This window comes from Pagrus major, chromosome 11 (assembly GCF_040436345.1).
Source record: "Pagrus major chromosome 11, Pma_NU_1.0".
Lineage (NCBI taxonomy): Eukaryota > Metazoa > Chordata > Actinopteri > Spariformes > Sparidae > Pagrus > Pagrus major.
Window position 1 is genome coordinate 15,816,064 of NC_133225.1, and position 13,541 is coordinate 15,829,604.

The 13,541-nt window shown below is 41.2% G+C and overlaps 2 protein-coding genes across 2 annotated transcripts; both read right to left on the reverse strand.

Moving 5' to 3' along the window:
- Positions 1 to 670: 670 nt before the first annotated feature.
- calr (calreticulin) lies at positions 671 to 6,645 on the reverse strand. Its single transcript, XM_073477006.1, has 9 exons — positions 6,367 to 6,645; positions 5,700 to 5,801; positions 4,638 to 4,841; positions 4,217 to 4,311; positions 3,753 to 3,962; positions 3,527 to 3,640; positions 2,577 to 2,720; positions 2,195 to 2,287; positions 671 to 2,054 (listed from the first exon to the last, which is right to left on the reverse strand). Exons 1-9 carry the CDS (start codon positions 6,458 to 6,460, stop codon positions 1,815 to 1,817), a joined length of 1,296 nt encoding a protein of 431 aa, XP_073333107.1. The 5' UTR covers positions 6,461 to 6,645; the 3' UTR covers positions 671 to 1,814.
- A 1,275-nt stretch (positions 6,646 to 7,920) lies between these two features.
- tor3a (torsin family 3, member A) lies at positions 7,921 to 13,267 on the reverse strand. Its single transcript, XM_073476890.1, has 6 exons — positions 12,894 to 13,267; positions 12,611 to 12,733; positions 11,130 to 11,395; positions 10,107 to 10,282; positions 9,256 to 9,380; positions 7,921 to 9,150 (listed from the first exon to the last, which is right to left on the reverse strand). The coding sequence occupies exons 1-6, from the start codon at positions 13,240 to 13,242 to the stop codon at positions 8,903 to 8,905; spliced, it is 1,287 nt and encodes a 428-aa protein (XP_073332991.1). The 5' UTR covers positions 13,243 to 13,267; the 3' UTR covers positions 7,921 to 8,902.
- Positions 13,268 to 13,541: the final 274 nt, after the last annotated feature.

The following is a 13,541-nucleotide window of genomic DNA, read 5'->3' on the forward strand; positions in this document are numbered from 1 at the left end:
GTTTTCAACTGTAGGAAGTTAATGCCCCAGGTTACTAAAATCCTTGAAGTCCAAGAAAAAAAACTGAGGATATGACCTCAGTGTCGTCAATGAGACCAGTGGTGCCTGACGACAATGTCAAAATACTCATTACTCAATACTGCATTCGAAATCTTGCGTAAGTGAAAGTATTATTATTACCGTAAGGCGGACACAGTTTTCTCAGATAGTGCAAAAATAACTACTAACTAACTTTCAGATAAATGCAGTAGAATAAAAGGTATAATAAGGGTTTAAAGTAGCATGAAATGAAATTACACACAATGGTTATAAATTCTAACTAACTGGAGAGGAGCTGCAGGCTTTTAAACTGTGTGTGGGTGTTTCCTTACAGAGTCGTTAAGGACATGTTTCAGAGTCGTTAGTTAGAACTGAAGAAGCCTCTTGGATGAGAGGTGAAACGTCTTCAAGAAACTGAAACAAGTCCAGCACTTAGATTTACCATGACCTGGATGACTGAGAACCTTCATCAACAATGGTTGTAAATGTTAAATTCCACTTCTGCTGTGGAGAAAACAAATAATGGGAGTAAAAAACAAATACATATGCACTACTATCCATGTAAATGCAGGCATTCAAAATGGAAAGTCACTTCAAGTAGGACAAAACAAAAACTGAGGAAGACTTCCGCTCTTTTTCTCCTGGTTGTTTTTATTGGACAAGAACACCTGTCTTTGATTTGTTTTGTTTTTTACACAGCAACATGAAAATCTTCCCACTTCAATTACTACCATTAGTACAAAATGTGTCTTTTACAAAAGGATCATCTTTCAGACTGTTGCGGGACAGTGTGTTGGGTTACAGCAGTGCAGATATATTAGCATCAGTAATGAGGAGACTGGTTGTGTACACACCGACTACAAGTAAACCTAAAGTGAACGCGAACTAAATGAATGGAAGCTTTCCTGCTACTGGAGTGCTCCTAATGTACATCTGAGATTGAGCACAGTTTATTTAGACACACAAGACTACAGTATGTGCATTGAAGTGAAAAAGTGTTAACTATACAGTACAAAACTATGCAAAGGATTTCCTCTTAAAGCACCCCGTATTACCATCCTACAGACGACAGCTTTTTTTTTTAGAACAGGTTGTCAAATATATGATGTCAGTCCTGATGCACTCCTATCCCCAAGCTATTATCCTTTTTGTTTGAATCAGAGAGGTTTAAATAAGAGCAGGCAAGCTAACCTGCGTAACGATGTCCAACCCTGTGGAATCCTTTTTAAGATCGACGTAGCTTTTAAAAAGGGGAGCGTGAGTGACAAAACTGACTTTAAAAAAAACAAACAAAAAACAAACATGACTGACTGATAAGACAAACACATGAGGTAAACAAAAAATATTTTCATGGTATCATCCACAAACCAAATATAGCTTCTTTTCATGTCACCACAACATTATACTTCATAAAAACCCAGAATTTTAGCTGAACACAAATGATGATTTCTCTATTTCTCTTGGGTATAAAGTGGAAAACAATTTAGTTATTTCCTGTCTAGACATTCATTATGACATCTTCATTTTTTATAATAATAATAATAATAATAATAACAATAACAATAATGCACATGAAAACAGGAAACAGAACAATAATTGCCCTTTTTTTCCACCTACTTCCCTGCGTTGTAAACAAACAAAGAAATGAAAAACCCCATCCCACCCCACCCCAACCCCTGGGTGTCAGTCATGAGGGTCGATCATCTCCAGCCTCGTTCCAATGGCTCATTGACACAGACAGTCTGCTTGCTTTCTCAGCAGTTCCTGCATGGAGTTTATAACTCATCCTTGAGTTTAGAGTCTGAGCCTTCATCGTCCTCTTCTTCCTCCTCCTCCTCCTGCGGCTCTTCCCCCTCTTCCTCTTCGTCTTCGTCTTCCTCCTCCTCCTCTTCCTCATCCTTCTCCTCTTCCTCCTCGTCTTCCTCCTTTGCCTCTTCTCTCCTCTTGCTGTCCTCGTCCTCACGCTTCTTTCTTTCGTCCTCCTCTTGGCTTTCCTTCATCTTCTTCTCTGCGTCCTGGAGAGGATGCACATAAAGAAAGCAAATTAAAAAGATATACAAATATAATTCCTTATAAATACACCACAAAATACTTAAATTAATGCTCAGGATGCATGTTTACATGAGTTTTGAAAAGAAATAAATTTTGGGCTGACCTTAGTTTTTCCCCACGTGTCATTGCCTACTTCCTCCGCCAGGTTTGGGTCATTAGTGATCAGGAAGTTATCGAAGATGGTACCAGACTTGACCTGCATCAACAAAAAAAAAGTTATCAGGTACTTAATGCAAACAGATACAATAAAAGAAAAGCCACATTTTTTAATCCTGATTTATCTTCACTGGAAATTGACAACAAACTATTTTTCACCCACTGACTCTCAAACATAAAACTTTGCAGTGGCTCTAACCGAAAATAAGCACCAACACACTGTGCATGTAAAAATGTTCCTATTCCTGGATGGATATAGTTGAAATGAGAGTCAAATACTAGTTTTTCAGCCTGCATTAATCAGTCAGTCAGCTTCAGGATCTTCTTACCTGCCACAAGTCGAGTCCAATCACGCCGATGCTGTCGTATTTATAGATCTCAGAGTCGGCTGTGTACTCCGGGTTGTCAATCTCTGGGTGGATCCACTTGCCTTTGTAGGCAGGATTGTTGATCTCTCTGGGCTTCCACTCACCCTGTTGACAGCAAACAGACAGAGAGAGACAGAAAGTGTGGTTAGTGTTAGAAGTTCTTCAGAAATAGGAATGTGAATATTAACAACAAATATGCTCCATCTTCTTTAAAACGAAATTAAAATTCAAGCTTTACTTGTATTGAAATAGGCCCAGATCAATTCCTTATTCCTCATTGACAGCTATTTTTGTATTGTTGTACAATTGTAATTATCATATCTATCGAATGGAAAATATATTTTTTCTTCCCATGTGGAAATTCTTCAAGGGCAAACGTTTTATACCCAAATACTGCAGTCAAATAAAATGCCATTAATAGAATAGTAGTAATAGTATTAAATTGCAAATAGGGAGTAGAGAATAATCTCGTATTTCCAGATCCACACTGTGTCAGTGCTGGAGAAACATCTGGCTGACCCCATTGTCATATTGCAATAGGAGAAAAAAAAAAACACTCTGGTTTGTTTGTATTTATTCAAACCAATGACAATCGACTTGGGTAGTGAAAAGCCAAATTACAGCGTCGGTGCCCCTGCTAAATAATGTTGGAGGGAACTTGTTTTGGTGGAATATTTGCACGAGGGCAAGTCCTTATATTAAAATGGCTAAAACCCCACTTTCTTATTTATGTTCGTACCGTTAGAAATTAGGTTAGAGTGAGGGTAATTTACCCTTGCGGTGTGTAGCATTTTCAAGCATTCGACCTACACGGCCAATGGCAGGCTTATACCAACAGTCTGCATCCAGAGAGTCAGACTACCTATTGACTGATTATCGTATATTAATTACCATTATCATTCGCTGTTTACCTTGTAATCAGGGTTAGTGACCATAGGCGGCTCCCACTCTCCGTCCATCTCCTCGTCCCAGTCATCAGGCTTCTTGGCATCAGGATCTGGGATGTTCTCAGGCTTGTCCCACTCCTACAAAAAAGATACAGCCAAAGATGAATAAATGAGTAGAACTTAGAACAATGGGCCCAAATGGATTGTGGAAAATACAGAACTCTAGTGTGGCTCCAGCTGCCCGACTGACCTCTGGTTTCTTATCATCGGGGTCGGGAATCTTCTCCCTGTCATCCCAGTCCTCTGGCTTTTTGGCTTCAGGGTCCTTAATCTTTTTGGGAGGCAGGAAGTCCCAGTCATCCTCCAGATTGCCGGACTCGACCTTCTTATTGTCAATCTTGACCTCGTAGGTGTTGTCGGGGTTGACGATCAGCGTGTACAAGTGGGTGTACTCATCATCCTGCAAGGTGTAAAAGACATGTTCGCAGCTGTCCTCTGACTTTGTTTTATTCATGGCTGATTTACATATAATGGTTTTATAATGCAAAACACTTTCAGCATCTCCTTGTCGGTTTGGTTTTATGCTCAGATGGACAATAGCAGTGTTATTACAAAATGTTAGTGAATCGTAACAAACTTTTTTGTTGCACCAGGAATTATTAATAGCTCAGAATTAGAAAAACGTCTACCGTTTCCAAAGTAAACATGTCTCACCTTGCATCTGATGTCCTTGTTAATCAGATGGTTCTTGCCTTGGTAGTTAAAGATGACATGAACCTTCTTTGTGCCAGGGCCACAGATATCAGGACCTGAGCAGGCAAACAAATACATAAATAAGTAAAAATGTGGAATCTAATCTGCGAGTCAAGAGTGGACACTGCAAACACAAGGGGTTAAGCAATGTCTAAAATCCATCTAAAATGAAAAAGAGCCATTAAATACACTTTGCCAGACAAAATTTGTACATTGTTTCTAGAAAAGTGAGTCACTGGTGTTTCATGTATGCCTATTTGTCAGAGTATACACCATAATTAAGAACTGTCAAACTGTGTGGAAACATAATGAGAAGAAGATGTACTATTATCACTGAAGAATAAACATAAGAAACAGAGTCTTAAACTATCCACACACTCACCAAACATGATGTTGTAGACTGAGTCTCCGTGCATCTCCTCCTGGTTGAGGCCAGAGGGGAACAGTTTGATGTATCCACCACCACAGTCGATGCTCTGCTCGTGTTTCACTGTGAACTGGATGACTAGAGACTGGCCTTGGTTGTTGAAGTCATCAAAACGGGCCGACATGGCGTAGAAGCGGGCGTCCTGGCTGGTCTGCAGACCTGTAGTGAAAAGAAACAAAATGTCATTGCAATGTATGAAGGGAAGTTCCAGCTTTATAATTCATCAATGTTTCTGTAAAATTGTACGGGTTAGCTTAAATGTGGGAAGTCTTTTCTCAAGTTGTACAGCTGAGAGACGGCCTGATGTGATGATGTCATGCAGAGGCTGCTAAACAGACAGTAAATAATGGAACAACTGTGAGGCGCTGACAACACCCACAGTGATTTCACTGTGAGTGTTGTCAGCAGCTGATAGACAGTTTATTCTAAGTAAAAAGTACTTATTTACCCCCAAAATGTAGCGTAGTGGAAGTATAAAGGAGCAGAAAAGGGGAAAGTTCAAGTACCTCAGAATTTACTTCAGTACAATACTTGAGGAAATGAGAAATGACTTAGTTATATTACAATGGGTATTCTATCTACTAATGTATATCGATTCCAAATTGGTTATCGGTCTTCTTGATTACTAATAAATGGCATCGGCCCTGAACAAAAAAAAAAACAAACAAACTTGCATATCGGTCGATCCCTGCAGGAGGCCCTACCTTCAGAGTAATCTCATTTGTGTGAAATCTCACAAACAATATTGACATACGAGTTTATAGACTCAGTAGTTCCGTGTCATCTGAACTTTTTATTAGCAACGACCTTCATCCGGGTGTGAGCTACACAGACGCCTTACACATGATTGTTTGATAAATAGGGAAATGTCTCTCTCTAAACTTCCTCGTCACACCCCGCAGATGACAGAGGATACACACCCATATTGTAAAAAGCACAGCTTAACACCCAACACAATGAGAGAACAATGTGGGTGTTGACCACAGATCCACATCGGGTGGATACCTTTCCACTCACCTTTGTCTTTCTCGGCATCTCCATAGAACTTCCCTGCAGTCAGGACAAACTTGCCGTAGTCGGTCTTGTGCTTGGATTCCACCCAGCGACTCTTCCAGGCATCTGCACAAACAAGAAAAGGTTCAGCTGCACAGCAGTCACTCACAGGCCCCTAATCCACCACTGATGATGCATCAGTGCAGGTGCACTGGGAGTGTGTTACGCCGCAGGGGCAGTCTGCATAGTGTTTAATATGAAGATGGAGATGTAAGAACAGGACAGATGATGGAAAAGAGGGGTAGCAGTGAATGACCAGTGGGGGGAGATGTGCAGCAGGGGGGGGTGGGGGGTGGGAAGGCAGACATGGTTAGATGATAGCTGGGGGTGAAATGGAGAGGACGGAGAGGAAGGGAGGGGAGAGGGGTCAAAAGATGAATAGTGCCCATGTAGAATAAATGCATCTCAAATGAAGAATTAGGCAGACAATGCATCACATAAACGGAGGCAAAATTATAAGATGTCATGTCAGAAAAATCACTCCAACCAACCAACCAACATGCTGAATAGCTACCGGTTTAACCATACAGGCATCGATTCAGTGCTGCACTATGCGACAGATGTACAGTTTCAACAAATCACGACCACACGGTTACATAATGAAGGAGCATTTCTGTGTGAAGGACCTCACCCGCGTCTTCAAATTGCTCTCGAAAATACACAGAGGACTCGGCCAGGACAGATGCGGCCGACACGGCCAGCAGGAGCAGCGACAGAGCTGTCATGGTGACGAGCTGGAACACGCTGCCGAACACAAGACGAACAAACTGTGATAATTAATAACTGTGAATAGTCTCTCTACACCGTGCAGGAGCTGCTGTTTGTCAGTCCAGTCCTCTCATACAGGTTACAGTGGAAAAACGCTGCCGCCGCTCTCCTCTCGCCTCGGAACAGATGTCTGAATCTGATTGGACGGCGGCTGAGATCCTCAATGAGGAAGCGTTACCGCTCTCGGCCAATCGGAGGAGAGGAAATCCGAACGAATAATCGCTGCAGCCAATGGGAGCAGACCACGCGTTTGCTTGATACACGCCCAAGGAAGGCTGATGCGCCGTGGGTGAATCATAAAGGGAGGAAATCGCTGTAACATGGATAAATCAGCGTCAAATCACTAATATCTGTTGTTTTTAATGTATGTGAAAGCAAACTAAATGTAATAATTCGACGTATGAGAAACACATTTGTTCATTTTTGAGGATTGTCTCGTGAAATGGTTTGAAATATAAAAATACTCCGTTTTGAATAAAACGAAAAAACAAAGAAAATGAAAATGAAAAGGGTTGAAAACACGTGTATTACTTCTTTCTATGAGTGTGCAAACCAAAAGTGTAACTGCTACAAGATGCCTCCAATGTCACTGAAAAATCCGTGAATGTGATTTGGAAATATCAAATCTCAAATCCCACTTCTTTAGGTTACATATTATCTTAAAAACTAGTTGTGATGTCACAAAATAAAGCTCATGCATTTTAAATACTCAGATTTAAAGTGAGAACAGAGACATTATGAAAACAGCCCTCTAGTGTCCGACTCTGCATCATTCCTCTCAAACATCCAAGTGAAGTAACAAATAGCAAAACTCATTTTTGAGTGGAGAGAGACTTTTAAGACTTGTGTGGGTCAGCAACTACCAATTATTTTCATTAACAGCAACTCTGACAGTAAAATGCCTACAACAATTTTAATGTAAAATCTAAAGGTAGTCCATTTATGCACATGGAGGCACACCCAAAACATCAATTATTCACATTTGAGAAGTTGAAACCAGTGATTTTTTTGTTATTTTTACCACCCCTGGCATGATGTGCTTCCACCATTTAAAGGGTCTCTGTGGAACTTCTGTGTTGTGCAGAAAGCCAGTCATTAGTTTATGTTAACAAACTCCATTTCTAAACTAACATTACCTGCTGTCTCTCTGTGTTAGCGAAGCAGAGAGCCAAGGCACTCGAGAGCGTGCATGAAGGACATCCATGGGGCTGTCGCGAAAAATCCGACCCGAGTCCTTTACAAAGAAATCCACTCTAACAGCACTAAACAACTTAAATCATCCGCAATAAAAAGTTAATACGTGTAAATTGCTACGAATTGTTCCACATAGTCCCTGTAAAGAAAGAGAAAAATGGTAGGCATCATGCAAAGCTGAGACTGAATCCCCTCAAATTATTACATTAAATAAAAACAACTCTTGTTGGTTTACTGTGGGTGTTTATTTTCTCAAAACCATTTATGACATTTCTTCGTATGTTCTTCTTGTGATGTGACTCTGAGCTATAGTCACTAAAGCAGACCGACTCAGACCAGTGTGAGAGTATGTGAAAGGGAATGCATGAATTGTGGAGATAAAGCAATGAATAAACATAGATTTGTGAACTATGCCCCCAAATTAACAGCAATATATTAAGTAAAGATGATGATATCCAGACATTTAATATGTTTCTATGAATCAAATTACAGACGATAAAAAATACATTATTAAAAGTCATCAAACATATTTTACACACAAAATCTAACTTTCAAATATGATTCATTGCTTTTGACACATTCCCAGGAAAGATTTCAAGTAACATTTGCATCACAGCACCACACACTCCATACTCTTCACACCACAGTGCGGTTTAATATTTTCTAATGGCTTACAGTAGCACCGATGTGCATTCAAACAACTCCACTGCTCTCTCCAAATAAATAAATAATGCTGATACAAGCACAATGTCTGACATGCAAATACTAACACATGAAGAATGACATTATCTAAACGTAAAAAAGTGCAACTCAGAGTTTGGCAAAGGTGAACAGACATAAACAGTGTGATAAAAATGTATTCCTCTGTGACATACACTGCACAACCACTAACACTGTCTTCTTCAACTCTCAGTCTTGATTCAAACCGGGCAGGTGAGGTAGAGCAGCCACACTGCACATGATGACCGTCTAACACTTCTCATATCTGCAGGGTGGGTCGTGCTGCTTCCCCCTCTGGATCTGCCCTGCTGCCTGACCTTCTCTGAGGGACCTGGACAGACACATGTTTGTATCTTTGGGGACCGGGTGGGGGAGTACATAGAGCAGAGCAGAGCAGAGTAGACACATCTCCTCTGTGGCTCTGTATGCAGATGGGCTGGTAAAGCAATCTTACACCTCCTCCAGGTCTCTGTCTGTGTCTCCTTCTAGGGGAGAAAGAAGTTGATCCGCTGGGGTATGGACTTGCATCCCTGGGCAGAGAATAGTCTCTCCTCTTTGGGGACATATAGCATCGCCTTGGCCACCTCATCCAGCGTAGCTTCATCCGTCTCCAAACCTCGTGCTGCATAGGCGTCCCGTGCACAGAGCTTAACATGGCGGTACTCCAGAGGCAGGAACGGCACGAAGAAATCGATCAAGTGGCCGGACATCAGTTCACTCTGAGCAAATCCACCTGGGAAGAAGAGCCATACGGAAAAAATGCTTAGAAATTTACACAATTAAAGTTTCACCACTAGATGTCTTATATTACAATGCATAGGACGTGGGAGCAGCTTACCTTGAGACTCCATAGTTTCAGCGCGTAGCCGGTGCTCCAGGTCTTCCATACCGATGTCCTCTCGATTTTGACCAGAGTGCCAGAAGTCCAGCGCTACATCATTGATAGTTGCTCCACCTATATTACTGCAGACACAACAAGCACGTCAAAGAATATGATGTCAAATCTCTGCATTTGTGGGGGATTTGATTACTTTTTGTTCGGTTGGATGCATCTGTGAGATGAAGAATCTATCCGTAATCTAAAAAACTGCCTATAGTGATGTCAGTCAGTGTGGATGATGTAGGCACCAGGTTTTCCACCTTTTCCACAGTTGAAAAACAAATGATCAAAATCGATACAGCAGAACCAGAGATATTACCTTTTATATTCCACCCATTTTTCTTCCTTTTCAAAACCTGGCACCTACATTACCCACAATGCAATTTAGCTACTGAGTGACATCACTGGAGGCAATTTATCAGATTACATGCAGCTTCCTCTGGAGCCACAAAAGGCTTTATGCTACTTTTTCACATTTGCACTTTTTACACTTTAAATGTGTAAAATTGCTGGAGTTACCCTTAAAACCAAAAGAACATCATACTCAACAAGAGATAGATTATTGTAATTATTGCGACAATTATTGCTGATTTTTTGATTATTAATGATTATTAATAATTATTTAAATGCATCCATAGTGACCACAAGCCTCTCCTTCATCATATCACATACCACTGAAGTGGAGAATGTGTTTCTATATTTGACTGAGCAGATTATCTGTCAGTAGAAGTCGGACATGAGTTATTGAAAACATAAAAAATCCATGAAAAGAGCTAACGGAGACATCAGTGCCTGATGTGTAAACCAACCTCAGGAAGAGGAAGATGGCTCTGCGGTAGCTGACGCCATCTACGTTGTCATAGTGGTCCATGTAGGGTTTGATGGCATCTATGAGGCCTGGGTGAAGCTTCTCAGCCTCGTCAAAGATGAACAGAGTCTGAGGGCAGCGCAACACCATGTCCCGGATCGCCTCTCTCAGCTGGCCCTGGATACAGAGAGGGGGGATCAGAATCTTAAATTAGGTTTGAAACCCATAGGTGCTAAACCCATTTATTGAAGCCTTCCTGATTGAAGCACAGGACAAGTCTAAAATCTGTTTTATGGTTTCATGGAATGCCCTTGGATCCAAACTACAGCTGCAAATCACTAAAGTGTCTATAGCAAAAGCACCTTAAAAATAATAGATCATTCCATCATGAAGTAGAGAAGGATTTGTATTCCTGCACATATTGTATATGCATATATTTTTTTTATTACTAATACCTTTTTACTCTGTGTCAAAATTCTGTGTTTTTCCTTTTCCTATACTGTGTGTAATCATTTAAGCCATTTACAAGACACATTTCCATTGCCCTTTAGTCATGAGGGAAAGGAAATCTATTTTTATTACCACCCTTTAACCTTGTAAATCTCATTTAGAAGGGAGACCTTACAAAGACAGGTAGAATTAATGTCAATATTAACAGATTCTGAACATTTTGATAGTAAGAGTTTAAAGGTTATCATGTGTACTATACCCTGTTAAATCAGGAGTCAATATGTGTAATAATACTGTGTCAATATTAGTTTGTAATCTGATGCAGTGACTCTGTTAAACTGTGTTTGGAGGGGACCAGGTAAGCTGGTCCTGGCTGGACAAACACAGGGTTCCAAAAAGCCAAGTATGTCAGTACTTGTATGTTTGATTTGAACAAACTAAACGTTATCATACGCTGAATTACAAAACACAGATTAAACATCTGACTAAAGCAAGTGGGCCTCCGAGAACATGTCCTGCATGACCCTGGCACAGAGCGTCAAACTCTGTGCCAAGAGGGCTCTTCACGGCTCACCTTGTACGTGTCCACCAGTCTGGCGTGTGGGAAGTGGAACGGGGCGATGAACAGTCGGACACACTCACTCTTCACCCCGTCACGATACAGGTTATCTGCGATGATCCGGGCCACAAAGTTCTTGCCGGTGCCAGACCAGCCGTGGAAGGAGAGAGTCAGTGGCTTATTGGACTCGGGGTTGTTGATAAAACCCTGGATGGCTTTCAGAACCACAGACTGAGCCAGGTGCTGCCCGTGGAGCTTCGTCTGGAGGTCCTTCGCCAGACCTGCACAGAAAATAGGTTTCAGCACATACTTAGTTTTACAGTATATATTAATGTGTCTCTTCAAAGTATGTGATGCACCAGCAAATACATTTGAAGACTAAAAATGCAGGGCTCTTTTAAGTCTCAGGTTGGACATATGTAGCGAATCTACCTTTCCTATATAGCTGGTGTCATTTGCATAATCTTGCAAGCCTTATAATAAACAGTATTCTTTATACTGTTTGTAGCTAGAGCAACTGAAACTATATTAAAGTTGAGAAGCTCTCGAAGGCTCAGACTCAGTCTAAACATCCCTTGGACTGTTACTACAGTCAAGCAGAGATATTCAGTAATTCGTGAAAATATTCAATGTCTGATATTTTTACATTATGTGAAATAGCAATCAATAACTAAAAGTATGAACAGCTGACAAATGGAAATAACCTTGCTTTCCTCTTATGGACCGTGCAACTGCTCGTGCAACAGGCCCCCAACAGAACAAAGCACTGTGAAAGCCTTCTTCATCTTTGATTGGCATTTACGAACATCTTAACACCTCAATTTCCAAAGTTTCTCAACAACAGCTCATTGAAGCCAACCAGCAGCTCTGCTCTGGTCCAAATTCAGAGTCTAATGTGGTTCATTTAAGGCTATATAAATGAATTTTTTGATTTGATTTGATTTATGAAATTGTCTTGTCCCTTAAGGTCAGTTTGTTTCTTCAGTCAGGAAAATTAAGAGCTTGTTTATTTAGTTTGTTTTCGGCATAAAAACAAATCAGTCAATGTAGATCTTTGTCTTCTGATTATACATTTCTTCCCAAAAACTACATAGTGCACCTTTAAATAAATGTAGTGCATAAAAACTACAATATTTGCCTCCAAAATGCAGCGGAGTGGAAGTATAAAGGAGCAGACAATGGAATTAATATGTTAAGTACATTAAAATTGTACTTAAGTTCAGACTTTAATAAATGTACTTTATGAAAATTTGTATTTTCATTGAAAGCAGTTCATCTGCTGCCCTGTCCATTGTATACAGGGCCATTTCAGAGTCTAAAGTAAGGCTTATAAAGCAACGTTTATTACTCTTGCACATGAGCTGTAAATGTATAACTACAATAAAAAAAAAAGCCAACAGGAAACACACACACTGAGTTAAAAAGAAAAATCCCTGTGAGAAACATGATCTGTGAGTTCGCGCATGCAGTGGGTCATGTAAGCAGACAGCCTCTACCTGTGATGTTGTTGGTTATCCTGCAGTCTCCGGACTCACAGCACTGGCCCAGACTACAGTACCACTGATGCAGCAGGCTGATGTAGTCCTGAGGAAAACCTGCCCACAGGTCCCTGGTAGGAACTGTCACATCAACAACCAGAACACAAACAATACAGTGACATTTACACTGCACAGGCTAGAAATTGTGGTAAATTTAACAATTACATAATATCTTTCGTTAGCCTGCACAAAATCATTCATTCAAAACTACCCATTATTTCACTCGGCTCAGTCTCTATACCTTGCTGTGTAGCATCGTCCTGGTTCGGCTGACAGTCCCCCTCCCATATGTTGCAATAAATGTAATTAAAATAGTAAGAGGAGACATTAGAAATGCTGTCGAACTGGAAGAAGTCGGCCTCTGCGGACAGAGCCCAGAGCACAGGCAGCAACCACCGCACAGACATCGGAGAAGAGGATGGTCCGAGGCGGTCGAAAGGAGACTGGACACAGCGTCCCGAGCTCTCGCTCCCATTTATCTGAGGCTGGCCGTCGGCTGGAGGCCTGCTCTGTGTGGGGTACTCACCCCTCTGCTCATGGTGGCGAACAGGGGCGCTCGTTTTGTCCACATGACAGCGCTTGGCGGTCATTTAGCCCCGCCCGTCTCTAAAAGGCTCGCCATTAGCTGAATTCAATGAGCTATTCAACCATCTACCGCTAGTTCGTAGAAAAGGTTAACCGAAACACTGGCTTATAACGCTCAAATACATGTTCAACCTTATAGCCGCCCGCGAGAGGTACCCAAGAACATAAAAACAAAGCCACCTTTGGCTAGTGGAGGGACACTGCCATTGGCAGCCGTTGATTACACAGGAAGTAGGTAGGCAGAAGACAATTACGTCATTTCCGGTGAGGTTTTGCTAGTCTACATACACGCTACAGTTTACCC